The 13,024-nt window shown below is 45.8% G+C and overlaps 1 protein-coding gene and 1 pseudogene across 2 annotated transcripts; both read left to right on the forward strand.

Annotated features, from left to right (window-relative positions):
* Positions 1–2,855: 2,855 nt before the first annotated feature.
* LOC136522176 (sulfiredoxin, chloroplastic/mitochondrial-like) lies at positions 2,856–5,424 on the forward strand. Of its 2 annotated transcripts, none has more exons than XM_066515968.1 (5): positions 2,856–3,092; positions 3,698–3,864; positions 4,727–4,760; positions 4,866–4,959; positions 5,030–5,424. In XM_066515968.1, the coding sequence occupies exons 1-5, from the start codon at positions 2,942–2,944 to the stop codon at positions 5,118–5,120; spliced, it is 537 nt and encodes a 178-aa protein (XP_066372065.1). In that variant the 5' UTR covers positions 2,856–2,941; the 3' UTR covers positions 5,121–5,424. The 2 variants fall into 2 exon arrangements, with proteins under 2 accessions (XP_066372065.1, XP_066372066.1); XM_066515969.1 differs by having other exon boundaries at positions 5,043–5,424.
* Positions 5,425–7,726: 2,302 nt separating this feature from the next.
* On the forward strand, positions 7,727–11,904 carry LOC136523559 (uncharacterized; annotated as a pseudogene).
* The last annotated feature ends 1,120 nt before the right edge of the window (positions 11,905–13,024 follow it).

Below are 13,024 nucleotides of genomic sequence, written 5' to 3' on the forward strand. Positions count from 1 at the left end.
TTATATCTTTTGAACCCCAAAAGTTTTTTATATACCTTGTGTGCTCTCTAGAGAGCTAACCCCGCTGTCCATCTTTGACCAGCGAGGCAGCGAGAAATCAGGAATAGAGAATGACAATATTTGGATGTTTAATTAGAGAAGTTTAGGGCATTTTTTCACCAAAATCTCTATTCCTCTAATCAACATTTGAGACATGTTTTCTCATAGCTTCTGATCCCTCATCACCGTCTCATTGATATCAAACATCCACTACCTTTCTTCCATTCCTGAATGATAAGCATTTTGTATAGGGAAAAATCAAAATTTACAAACTGTGACCAACAATTATTCAAATTATATAAAAGTTTAGGACATAAAACTTGTATCAATACATTTGTATTTAAAGTGCCTTTAAGATGATATTGATACTTCAGCAAATGGCAACATATTGTAAGAAATTAAGGGTCAAAATATATTTTGTATGCCTTTTGCTGATCAAAATATGTTCATCATTCTTGGAAGGAGGGAGTAGCTATAACAGTTTTATGAAGGATGTCGATGTCTGATTATCAGCTACCCTAATTATGATACCAGACCTTGACAGAGACTACCTTGAGCCTGCGCTGTGATTATTTTACATTTACTTTAACCTCTGGTGATGATTTTTTTTTAATTTGGGAATTTGGTGTTTCTGCCCCTACTTCAAATTCTAATTTTAATTTCATCATCTATTTCAGTTATGTATAATGTTTGAACCTCCACTTGTGCAGTTAATATACCCATGTAGATTTTGCATCCACTATTCTGCCTAATTTGTTTTAAAATGTGTAGGGAATGCAACCGAAACATGCAAATTGGCAGATTTGAATGCGGAGGCCCACGAATCTGGCGATGTTGAAGATGATAATGTGTGGAAAGAGGGTTAATGCTGAAAAGGTACCAGGCGACCCCTACTCCCTCAGGAATTTTGAACTGGCATCGCGACACAGAGGTCGAAAATATTTCACTGATGACCCTGATTATGTTGCACGCATGATCACGAGAAACTTGTCCAAGCGAAAAGCCAGCTCCTATGTTTTTTTTAGCTGAAGATGTACAAAATATACTTGAATATTTGAGCAGCGGGTGAACATTTTTTCCTGTTATTTTGAAGAGCTGTTGTAGTCTTGTAGATTGGCAACTTGCATGCATTTCTCTGGGTGGGTGGGTGGGGGGGGGGGGGGGGGGGGGGGGCGTTTGATCCTTGAAATTGAATTTATTTTAATAGTCATAATTTAGATAGATTAATTAAGCTAATATGTTTGTATATAGAATATATTTGTATATTACTATAGGTCATATAAGAGAGATATTTATATGTTGTATTTCTATTGTATAGGAGCAAGTTGAAAAACGTGTTATAAGTTGCAAAGTAAAACGGCGATTCTAGCGCCCGGACGTCCGGCGCGCGAGTGCACCCGGACGCCGCTCCCCTTCTGAAACTCACCCATCCCCCACGTGGAATAGAACGGAACCCGCCCGCCCCCACGTATAGAACGGAACCTGTCCCTGTCCACCGCGCCCCTGTCCCAAAAGAGCACAAAACACTTCAAGTGCAACGTTGCAAAACATATAGAAAAACTATGTAGTGTAACAACAATATATAAATACTGCAACATCGCAAAAATATGTAGTGCAATATTGAAAAACATGTACTGCAACATCAAAAAAAATTATACCGTAACATAAAAAATTATGTACTGCAACATCGAAAAAATATGTAGTGTGACATTAAAAAACATGTACTGCAACATCGAAAAAATATATACTGCGACATCGAAAATTATGTACTGCAACATTTCAAACTGTAGTACTGCAATACCGCAAAATCAACCATGAAACATGGAAATAGGAACACTCGAAAAACATATGTTGCAACAACCCAAAAATCCCATTGCAACATTCGAAAATCATCTATTGCAACATCAAAAAAAACCATTGCAACACGGGAGAAAACACAGCAAAAACGTACAAACAACGAAAGAGATGAGTTCGAGGTGCAGGCTGCTCCAGCCCCTAGCCCCATCACCTTCTAGTTCGTCGAAGGGAGGAGAGAATAGGATCCAAAGCTCATCGAAACCCTAGCCACCGTCGCGCCCCTTAGATCCAGAGGAGGAGGAGGAGGGCTCAGATCCAGAGAATGACCAACCTACCTCGTCGGAGCGGCTGCCATCGTCCGGTGGAGGGAGCAGGAACCGGGTCACCGGGGAGCGCGGGGTAGCAATGGAGGTCGCGGAGGGGGAGGGTAGGAAGGGAGGGAGCACCGACGGGCCGCGCGGGGCGGACGCGGCGTCCGTCGAGCGCGTCGCAGTTTGTGAGCCGAGGTGTGGGGATGGGGGAGCGAGGAGCAGAGTGGAGATGAGGCTGAGGGAGCACAGAGCGAGAGCGGATGAGGGCGTTGAGTCGTTCCGTGTGCGGTGGGTCGGTCCGAACGGAACAGACGCCCACGGTATATCATTATCAAAAGTAAAAACATAACATAGTGGCTTATAGAATCAAATTTTATCTTTCATCCTATAAATTTGAGGTAGACTTATATGTGAACTTTGAAAAATTATGGAATATCAAATTTCAAGCTAAATAGCCTAGTCGATTCTAATTCCCTCCGATAAAAAGATCCAAACGGCGCTAAAAGGAATTACAAGAGTCCAAAATGGCAGATCGAAACTTTGACACGTACATGCACGTTTATGTCCTGATGAAAGTGAAAATGCAATCGTTACAGTCGCCATTCTTCGATACCCACATTCGACAGATCAGACTAAAGACTGACCCTCGAATGAGGCCTTTTCTTGTCTTATCGGCCCATTTGCTCTAACATCTAGCCCAGGGAACTCTTGTGGTACACATCGACGCGACACTCCGACACGCTACGGCCTCTCGGCGGGGGGCCGGCAACAAACCGGGCAGCAGCACTGCAGCAATGCCGTCGAGTTCGACCATGGATTTGGCGATGGGCCCCGGCGTTCTCCTCCCCCGCAGCGCGGTCCCATACGCCTCCTTCGCTCGAGGAAGGGGAAGGAGCTCGAGCGGGAGGAGCAGGAATCTGGCGCTCTCCGCTTCCTTCTCTAACGGTACCCGCATGACCCCCTTTGTTCGATCCCCTTCTTGTACTGAAATAGGTTCTATTTTTTGAATTAGTGGAGTGTATCAGTGTATGTGCTTGAGTTCAGTCCACGAAGTTGGTATATCTTGAGCTGAAGAATTGATGTAGAGAATTTAATCTTGGTCAAACACTGTATCCTTCCTTTCTGTAGTCTCTAGGGTGTGCACTGCGCAGGCGTGCCCATGTGTGTTGATTCATTCAAGAAAATAAATTGTGGGTTCTTGATTCCATAGTTCGCTTCAAACTCATTGGAAGTTCATTTTAGTTTTTTCAGCAAATCCACACTACCTGATACAGAAGTAGCTACAAAGAAATTAAGAAAAAAAAACGTCAGAGAATGAGTTTTTTGCAGAACACATGTCTCCTGATACAGAGATACTAATTTCACTTCTTAATTTCCCTGGACACGCGACATATGTTGGCACACCAACTGTTTCAGCATGCTAACATATGTCTCCCTGTGGTGTGTAAATCTCCAAATCGGCTTCTTTTCTTTTGTGGGAAGTGGGAAATGATTACCAGTGGAGTCCATGGTGCTGAATGTATAAGCGGGTCTAAATTTTCACTATGCAGGTGCAGCAGTGCCATCCCTGACAACTGACTCAGAGAAGAAGGGCCCAGTGATAATGGAAATTCCACTAGACCAAATCCGGAGGCCACTGATGCGAACGCGTGCCAATGATCCAGTCAAGGTGCAAGAACTCATGGACAGTATCCGTGTCATCGGCCTCCAAGTACCTGTGGGTATCTATCTATATCTGTATCTTTTCCTTTTATATTTCTTCATCCATGAGTACAATTATTGGTCAGTCCTGATCTACGTAGATGGGGTTTCTATCAGATTCGAGCACTCTTCTTAGGAATAGCACATATGAATCAACTTGTGATTAAATTCTGAGGCAATGCATATATATGTTTCACATTACTGAATCCATTGAATTGCAACAAATATGTTTTTTCACAAGCAAAGCAGATTTTTTATTTGCTCAATGTTTCATTGAAGTTCGTGTTAATACTTACTCCCTCTGTCCTAAATTATAAGTCGCTTTGACTTTTTTGGTACATCCATTTTGCTATGCATCTAGATATAATAATATGTCTAGATACATAGCAAAATGAATGAACCAAAAAAGTCAAAGCCGACTTATAATTTAGAACGGAGGGAGTAATATGTACTCCCTCCATGATATGACATTATGCCAAAGTTGTCAGATCTCTTAAATATGTGTGGACGTACTTTTTTTTTTTCAAAAATGCTGTTTATTATCGTTTAGAACTATAGGTACAACATGAGATTAGTATGACCATTTGTTCCTCACAATCCAATAAGAGCTGTGCACATTTATTTTTCATCTCAGTTATCTGGAAGTTGGGACACATAATGAAAAAAATGCATTATTAATGATGAAAAAAAATATATGCATTAGTCATGTTAAACTCTTATAAACTCACAAAGAGTAGAAAAACACCAATTTAATTAGATTGAGCTTTGCTAGGATCTGTAGACATCTGTTTCCTCCAGCTGAGCAACATTATGGAGCACATTGCTGGACTTTCTGGCTGCTATGATTCTTACTTGGCTCAGTTTCTTGACTACTGCAGATTGATGTGCTGGAGGTCGATGGGATCTACTATGGTGTGTAGTCCAAGATTCCAGAACCAATTAGTCATTCATGATCTCACTATTTGGAGGTCTAGATCCATTTTCGCTGCGCTGAATATTCTCCTGTGTGATCTTCAGGTTTCTCTGGATGCCACCGCTATGAGGCTCACCAGCGCCTTGGTCTCCCGACCATTCGCTGCAAAGTTCGTCGTGGAACAAAAGAAACACTGAGGTGAGAGCATCTTGCTTCAGCTTGGATGATTCATTCCATTTCGAAAATTACTTGATTTGCTGAACTTCAGTCTGTTCTTTCAGGCACCATATGCGATGAGTTGGATGTTGTTGATGGCTGGCTACTTCAGCTACAAAGTGATCTGTGTATCTAGAGCTTAAACAGAACCTTCCATGGTCTTGTCATCGTCTGTAATTCTCCATACCTGTAAATGTTACCCAAACAGAGTGGTGAATAGTACTTCTGTACTCAGCAGCAAAAGGAAATGTTAATTCTGCCAACAACATTCTTTTCGATCAGTGGATCTTCCATTTACATGGGGTAGCACGACTGGATGAGTAGCTGATGTAATTTGAGGTTGGATGGATGAGTAGCACCCACTCAGTAGATCATTCCATTTCTACATGATTTTGTGAAATTCCTACGTTCCAAAAGGGGTATAAGAATAAGAATGATGTTTTTTTAGCTGATAAATGGGTTAAATTTATGTTGTTTATGCGCGTATAAATAGAGCGTTTCAGTTGAAGCTAGCATTCTTATCAGTTATTACAAATTTTGGACACTCAGCCTCGTTCGGCTTATCTAGAAACCGGCTTGTTCGGCTTGTTTTTTCAGTCGGAACAGTATTTTTTTCTCACAACAATTCAGCCAGAACAGTGTTTTCGGCTAGTTTCAGTCAAGTTTCACCAAGCCGAACGGGGCCTTGAAAGGGTCAATTTTATCAGTGGAACAAGAAGGGTCTAATAAATGATTAAGAAAAAATTAGGTCCCGATAGGAAAATGGGTCTAGAAAAAGGAAGATGCTTGTAGCTGTAGCCCAGTATGGAGTTTGGGCCGTGATCGCAACTTCGCTATCGTTTAGTCGGGCCCAATTGATTAACTATTCCATTTTTTCTTGGGTTATTTTGATTTAGGCCATTATAATTCTGGAAGTTCCGAGAAACGCTATTATAATTCGCATATTCGGATATTTGCTATTATAATTTTATCTCTCCTTCATTCATGCCATTTTCTACACCAGCCACGTATATAGGCCCACTGTCAGATGTATATGCATACATGGACGCGTATAGGCGTTAAGGCCTGCGGTGGAGGAGCGCTTGCCCGCGCGGCCAGCGCGCGAGCCAGAGCGGCGGCGCTCGCCCTCGGCGGCCTGCGCGCGCAAACGGAACGCACGCACTGGCTTCGTAGGCTGTAGCCACCGCCATCCGCGCCAGCAAGCGCGAGCGCTGAGTGGCCACTGGTGGGGCACTGTTGCAGGTTGCCGCGAAGGCCATGCCTTAGGACATGGAGCAGCTGGGTTAGCTTGTTCGTGGAACAGCTACACTGGCTCAGCCGGTCCCGTTCGCGGACGCCTCAGACACGCACGGAGGAGCCTGCCAAGGCCTCGGCTACTGGCCTCCATGCAGATGTGGCGATGCCGACACGGTTGCAGCTATTGCCGTCGGCCCTCACGCTCGCCGACCCCATGCGCTCATCACCATACCCTGCGTGCTCGCCTGGGTCGCCGTGCAGGTGCACCGCATCACGCACGTGCTCTGGGCGCAAAGCCGCCGCGCGCTGGCGCTGGCGCTCCAGTCCCACGTCTTCGCCGTCGGATATCCACTCGAACGCCACCGTCGGCAAGGGGATCCTGCTCGACCACGCCACGGGCGTTGTCATCAGGGAGATAGCTGTCGTGGGCAACATCTCCATCCCCCACCACGTGACGCTAGGCGGCACCGCCGGCGACCGGCACCCCCAAGATTGGAGACTGCATGCTCATCGGCAGCGTCAGGATCTCCAAACGCCCAGGGCCATGCACACGTCCATGGGTAGGGCGGACATGCTCCTGAACACATGGCGACGTAGTTGCTCAGCTTGTCGAGCGCCCGCATGTCATGACCATTCGCTGCCACTATAGGTCGCCCACGCCGCCGCCATTCTCGTGCGGGAGTAGCGCGCCCATGGCAATCCGCTTCTTCCCAGACTTGACGTCGACGACGTAGGTGTTCAAGCAGTCGGCGTCGTGCTCGAGAAAGAGCTCCTTGTAGTTCTTCATGGCCACGGAGACGATGCGGGTGTACACGACCATCTCCCGCGCGCGCGCCGAGATGAAGACCTCGAGGTCCGCGGCGAGCTCGGGCGTGGAGCCGTTGGGGAAGAGGCGCCGCGCGACGGCCTCGCAAGTAGCATGGATGTATACAGCAGGTTGAGATGGAGATGGTGAGGTGGGCGATGGAGATGGTGGGCATGTGGGCCCTATGCCTTGCCGTCAGCCTTCTCGCCACGGCCAGGTGAAGAAGACGCCCCCCGCCACACCCTCCTCCGCCCCGACGGCCGCGCCGTGCACCTCGAAGAGCGCCCCGCGCGGCGGCGGCGCTGTCGGCGCTCGCGTACGCATCACCTGCGACCCGGCGGAGCGTGACGTCGAGTTCCATCCCGAGCGGTGGCTCGTACACGAGTTCCGTCCGGTGGCTCAATGGCGGCGACGAGTTTGTGCCGGCGGACGTGGCGAGGAAGGGGCGAGCGCGTAGGCTGTGGGGCGAGCGCGTAGGCTGTGAGGCGAGCACCTCCGACAGGCGGCTTCTGCAGGGACGTGGCGAGCAGCGTGGCCAGTGACGCTCGCGAGCTACGGCAGCGGCAGCTCGCTCCCCCGCCGGGCGGAGCTGCGGAGCATGGCCACCGTCTGCCGCTCTATGCGCGAGCTCTGCCACGACGACCACCACGGGGAGCGCCACATGACCAATAAGTGGGGCCATATCCTGGGCCGCGCCGCCAGGGACGAATGGAGGACGCACCTGGCGTCCGTCAGCGAGTCCGGCGGCCACGTCCGTCCATCTTGCACGCGGCCTCCGGCCTCCCACCTGTGTCCGTCTCGCACGCGGACTCCCGCGTCGTGTCGGTAGTCGGGCTGCTGGCTGCGCAGGCTGTGCTCGTCGACCCACAGCCCGTCGTGCTCTCGCTATTGTCGCAGTGCACCGCGCGCTCGGCATTGCCACAGTTCGCGAGCACCGCCGGCCACGCTGCTCACCACGTTGCCAGAGGTGGCCTGCCGCGTTGTTCTGCGTTTGCTCGTTGGTGTCCTGGATGCGGCCCAAGGCCGAGGTGCCGCCGCATTCAATCGTCCCAGAGGGAAGAAGGGGAACGAGGACGGGAGAAACAGAGAGCGACGGTGGTGTGGCCTCAGTGTAACGGAGGAGGCAGAGACTTAACGCGAGTAGACGTCTGCCAGTGCGTCCATTGTAGAAAATGGTATTAATGCAGTAGACATTGACCTTTAAATAGATGAATTATAATGACGTTTTTTTAAAACTTAGAGAATCGTAATGGGCTGAATAAAAAATAAAAACCTTTCTTCTTCTCAAAGACACGCGCACTCTCCCCTGAACCACCACTCCGCAAAGTGGCTCGCTTTGCTTTAACACGCACGAACGCGCACGCACCGAGGGAGGGAGACGGCGATGGAGATGGATTCGGCGGCGGAGGAATGGCGGTGGAGCGGGAGGCGGCGAGGTGCACCGAGAAGATGGAGGTGGAGAAGGAAACCAGTGGGGAGGGTAAGGTCTGGAGGGGAGGCGCTGAAGCGGAGGAGGAGGTGGCGGACGGGGGCGGGGGAGACGTGTACAAGTGGGAGGAGGGCGGAGCGATCGGTCGGAACTAGAGGATGCAGATGCAGGGGCACCAGAGGCAGCCGTTCGAGGCGGGGCACCGCCCGTTCTGGAGGCCGAGAGGCGGAGGCTGGAGCGGGAGGGGAGGCGGGAGAGGAGGGTTTCAGTTTCAGCGCCAGCCTTGGTACGGCGCCGTGTAAATGCCTCCTCCCTGCCTTCTCCTTGGTCCTTGCATCTAACACGGTCTTGGGCATGCTTGGTTAGGGTTCTTGGTGATACGTGTAGTTGTGCTTGGTGTGCGATTCTTTACTGATGATGCATTTCTTGCCTGTTCTTGCTGGGGAAAAATTGTTGGCATTTCACCTTGTTTAATTGCTTCTTAGTTCTTGCTACCTAGATGTGAATGTGGTGGGGTTTAGGGTGATCTTCACTATATAGTGCAGCTGTGGGCTGTTAATTCTTTTTTAGTACCTGTGCCATGGGCATGAGATGTTGCCTGTAGGGTACCAATGCTTTGTTGCAAATTCTAACAGCACGTACTTGTTTCAGACGCATGTGTGGTTTTTTATACTTAAGTTTCTTGGTACAATTATGGAAGAGAGGATAACACCTGGTTCAGGGGCCTTGAGGGTTCAATCCGAGTTCCTGTTATATGGATGATTTTGCTGTTGTTATTACAAATTAAGAATGATGCATGTTTGGTTCCAGCTCTACAAGAATAGTACATAGCAGATTGCCCATTGTTCCCCCAGAGTTATAGTAGCTGTTCAGTGTTCATGATTGCTTTCTTTGAACATCCATGGTTTTGGAATTTTGGAAGCTTTTATTATTTGATCCATGCTTGTTCTATTAGCATTATTGAACTGTTTCTTGCAATGGAGGAAAAAAAGGACAGATCCAGTGCTGGCGGCTCCCACATGAGTGGGGTCTGGGGAAGGAATAACCGAGGCAAGCATTACCGCTGCATTTGCAGAGAGGCTGCGTCGAACTGTTTTTTGCAATGGAGAAGGCTAACCAATTTTTGGTGTCCGTAGTAATGTTGTGCTTTTATCTTGTTATAATTCTGTCATTGTTGGTGTACGTGTAGATCTTGATCATTGTTAGCATGATTGAAAATGTCAAGACTTACTATGAGTTCAGTCACTGCCAAATCTTCAGAAGTTAGCTACCGAATGTCTTCTTTGCATATTACTATCTTTTCTACCATTTTAATGGAATCTGCAATGCAAAAATGAAACACCTTTAACGAGCCTGTAGTATACAATGCCACCATTATTAGCATGGGGACTTGTATTTCATCTTTGAATGCTGTGTTTATGGACTGTTATTGTCTTTTCTTTCATTTTGAAGGAATCAGCGGCACCAAAAATCAGACATCTCTAACAATCCTGGAGTATATGGTGGTGCAGTTATCATCTGCAATCATGAGATTAAGCGGCAATTCTTTGAATAGAAACATTTTGCCCTACCTGGTTATGCTGCAACTTTTATAAAGAAGATCAGAGCTGGTATGCTTCTCTTTCTGTTTGAGCATGAGGAGAGAAAACTCTATGGAGTGTTTGAGGCAACTTCAGATGGAGCACTGAACATTCTTCCTGATGCATGTGCTTCATTGTGCAAGCTTCGACCAGCTCAGGTAATTATGCTTTTGCTTTTGGCTTTTTTCTCATGGTTTTACCAGTCTAGTGCTTCATGTTCTTTGGCAGGCTCAATTATTCATTGCTTCATGTTACCTTTCTATGAATTTTTTTTTTGTGAATCATTGACTTAGTTGTTGCTTTGTTTTGGTTTATCATGTGTGAACATTCTGATAAAGGTTTCTTTTATTTTGCATACCTTGTCTCTGAAATTCAGGTTCTTTTCAGAAGAGTTTGGTTTTGTAAGCCCCTAACTGAAGCTGAATTTTCTGATGCCATTAAAGGACATTGTCTTCAGCCTCAAAGGTCCTTCTTTGGTATATCATACCAACAGGTTCACTGTTTCTTATGTGTGATGTAATTCAGCTATTGCCGTTAATTAGAAATTACTTGCTACTGACCTTAGGATTTTGTCATGTACAGGTTCTGAATCTTGTAGACTTATTTTCTTCAAGAATGATCAGGCTTCAACCCTACCAAAAATCAAAATCAAAAGTTTTATGGGACTACAAAATCTCTCTGGCTCGTACTGGTCGAGAATTCAGGTTATACACTCATAGCAATGGTTTTAGTCGTCCGCCTTCTATGTTCTGCAACAACAGAATCTCTTTACCATAGATTCCATTCATGCATGCCAAACACAATGGCCAGCATCTTGCTCACAAACATGAGTCCCCTCTACACCCTTGCCCTAAGCCTGTGGTCTTCAAGTCACCAGATATCATAGAAAAAAACAAGCCAGACGATGCTGATTATATACCGCTTGAGCTAGATGATTGCAACTCTGACAGTGATGGAAATCAGTCAGCTTTGATGGGGACTGTAAGCTTCCATTCAGCAATGGAGAATAACATCAGCTGTGAAGATCAAGTTCCCAAACCATTTAATGGAAAACACACTGAGGACGATAGGTGTTGTTCACCTGTGCTGAACCAAAGGTTCGTTTCTGAAAGTGAAACTGGTCAGAACAATGTAACTCTGCACATTATGAAAGGGAGCGAATCAGAGTTGCAGGCCAAGGGGTGCAAACAAAAGGGAACCATTCAACTTGAACTCTCAGATGTCTTACCCCCAACGAGAGCTTGCAGTTTGGCAAAAAAGGTATCATTTAGCTTTGGTGGCAATGGGATTTCTGTTACTTCTGATAAATCATCATGCATCCCTACACTTGCTGGAATACAACAGAACAGAGAAGCAGTTTTGAAAGAAAGGAAGGAACACATTGGCTTTTCGGCCCGAGATATTCAAAGTGAGAGAGATGCTTCAGCAAAGAAGAGTAAGCTAATGAGACCTTCATTTGCAGAACGATATAGGAATCAGCATGCCCAGTGGCGCTCCAGAAATAACAGTTCACAGGTGACTCGATCATGCATGCACACTTCTTTCTGATGAGGAATGGAGGTAGAAGATCACATTTTAGTCCAGGTAGCAAGATAGGAGCTGATGATGACAGCACGTAGCACTAACACTTTTTGCCTCGGTGGAATTTCTGGTAGAATTGCTTTTTGGCCTTGGTGGAATTTCTGTTGATAACTCCACGATTAGCATAGCTTAGGATGGTTCCATTATGCTTTTGTCTCGCAGTACCTGAGCTGTTGTAAATAGGCTGTTTCAATCATCGTATTGTTATCTTTCAGTTGGTTACATTGAGACCTGAATTCAGTGTTCTGAGCTATGATTCTGTAAGGCGATCTTAATATGCTTCTGACTTATGTTTGGCTGAGATTCTGTGGGCACTTTGTTGATAAGATTACTATCTCCATTACTTGGAGACTGTCCGGGAATATCCTTTTCAGTGAAATTGATTGTTGATTTACTGCCATTGTTCTCGTGTTAATGTTCAGATATGGATAAAATGATCCATGGCGAGCTTGTTACGCTCAGATGTGAAGGCTTTGTCCTTCAGATGTTCATGTACGGACCAACTTGTATCGTGCCTTGGCAGCTCGCCGACCAGGCAACGATCTTGATCCCGGGCAATCGAGGACGCTTGGGATTTATGACACAACCAAACAGCCTCTACAGCTTCATGTTGCCTCCATGCAAGATAATCTCTGCCGTCAGAATTAGAATTTGGTCCAAGACAGTTTGACACATTGACATATGGGCATATAGCATAAATGGTAGAACAACTAAAACCAAGACATAAGAATGCCATCCAGTTCCAAGATTTTACATACACATGTGCCACAGTCATTTCCTTATTCATATACTCTCAACAAAATATCCCACTGTATGCATAAAAAAATATAGTATTTATTTCCAAACTGCTACTTTTTGAGGAAAGACATCTGATTGATATTATTATTAATAATTTTTATATCTATATCTAAATCTATATATCTTATAATCCTAAACCCCACTAGCCATTCTATCTCGACATGCAAGCAATCCACTCAGCAGCCCACTATCACATGTATTTAATTGTAGTCATTAGTATGCCACGTCATCCACTACCATTGATTTATAATAGTTTATTCCATATTCCTTATATTCCATATCCATATCCATATCATCTTATAATCCTAAACCCCACTGGCCATTCTATCTCAACATGCAAGCAATTCACCTTAGCAGTCCACTATCACATGCATTTAATTGTCGTCATTAGTACGCCACGCCATCTACTACCATTAATTTATAATAGTTTATTCTATTACATAAGTAATTTAGTCTAATATTATTTTAATTTATTCATAAATTTCTGCAGCAACCTATGCTTCTAGTATTTTACTATGCCCATGATTTATTTACAAACACCATATTTACTCTGAAAAAATGAAAGTGTTCTGATATTCTGATGGGCCGGACTTCAGAGTAACAACCACGGCCCAGCAC

Source organism: Miscanthus floridulus, chromosome 18 (assembly GCF_019320115.1).
Source record: "Miscanthus floridulus cultivar M001 chromosome 18, ASM1932011v1, whole genome shotgun sequence".
Taxonomy (NCBI): domain Eukaryota; kingdom Viridiplantae; phylum Streptophyta; class Magnoliopsida; order Poales; family Poaceae; genus Miscanthus; species Miscanthus floridulus.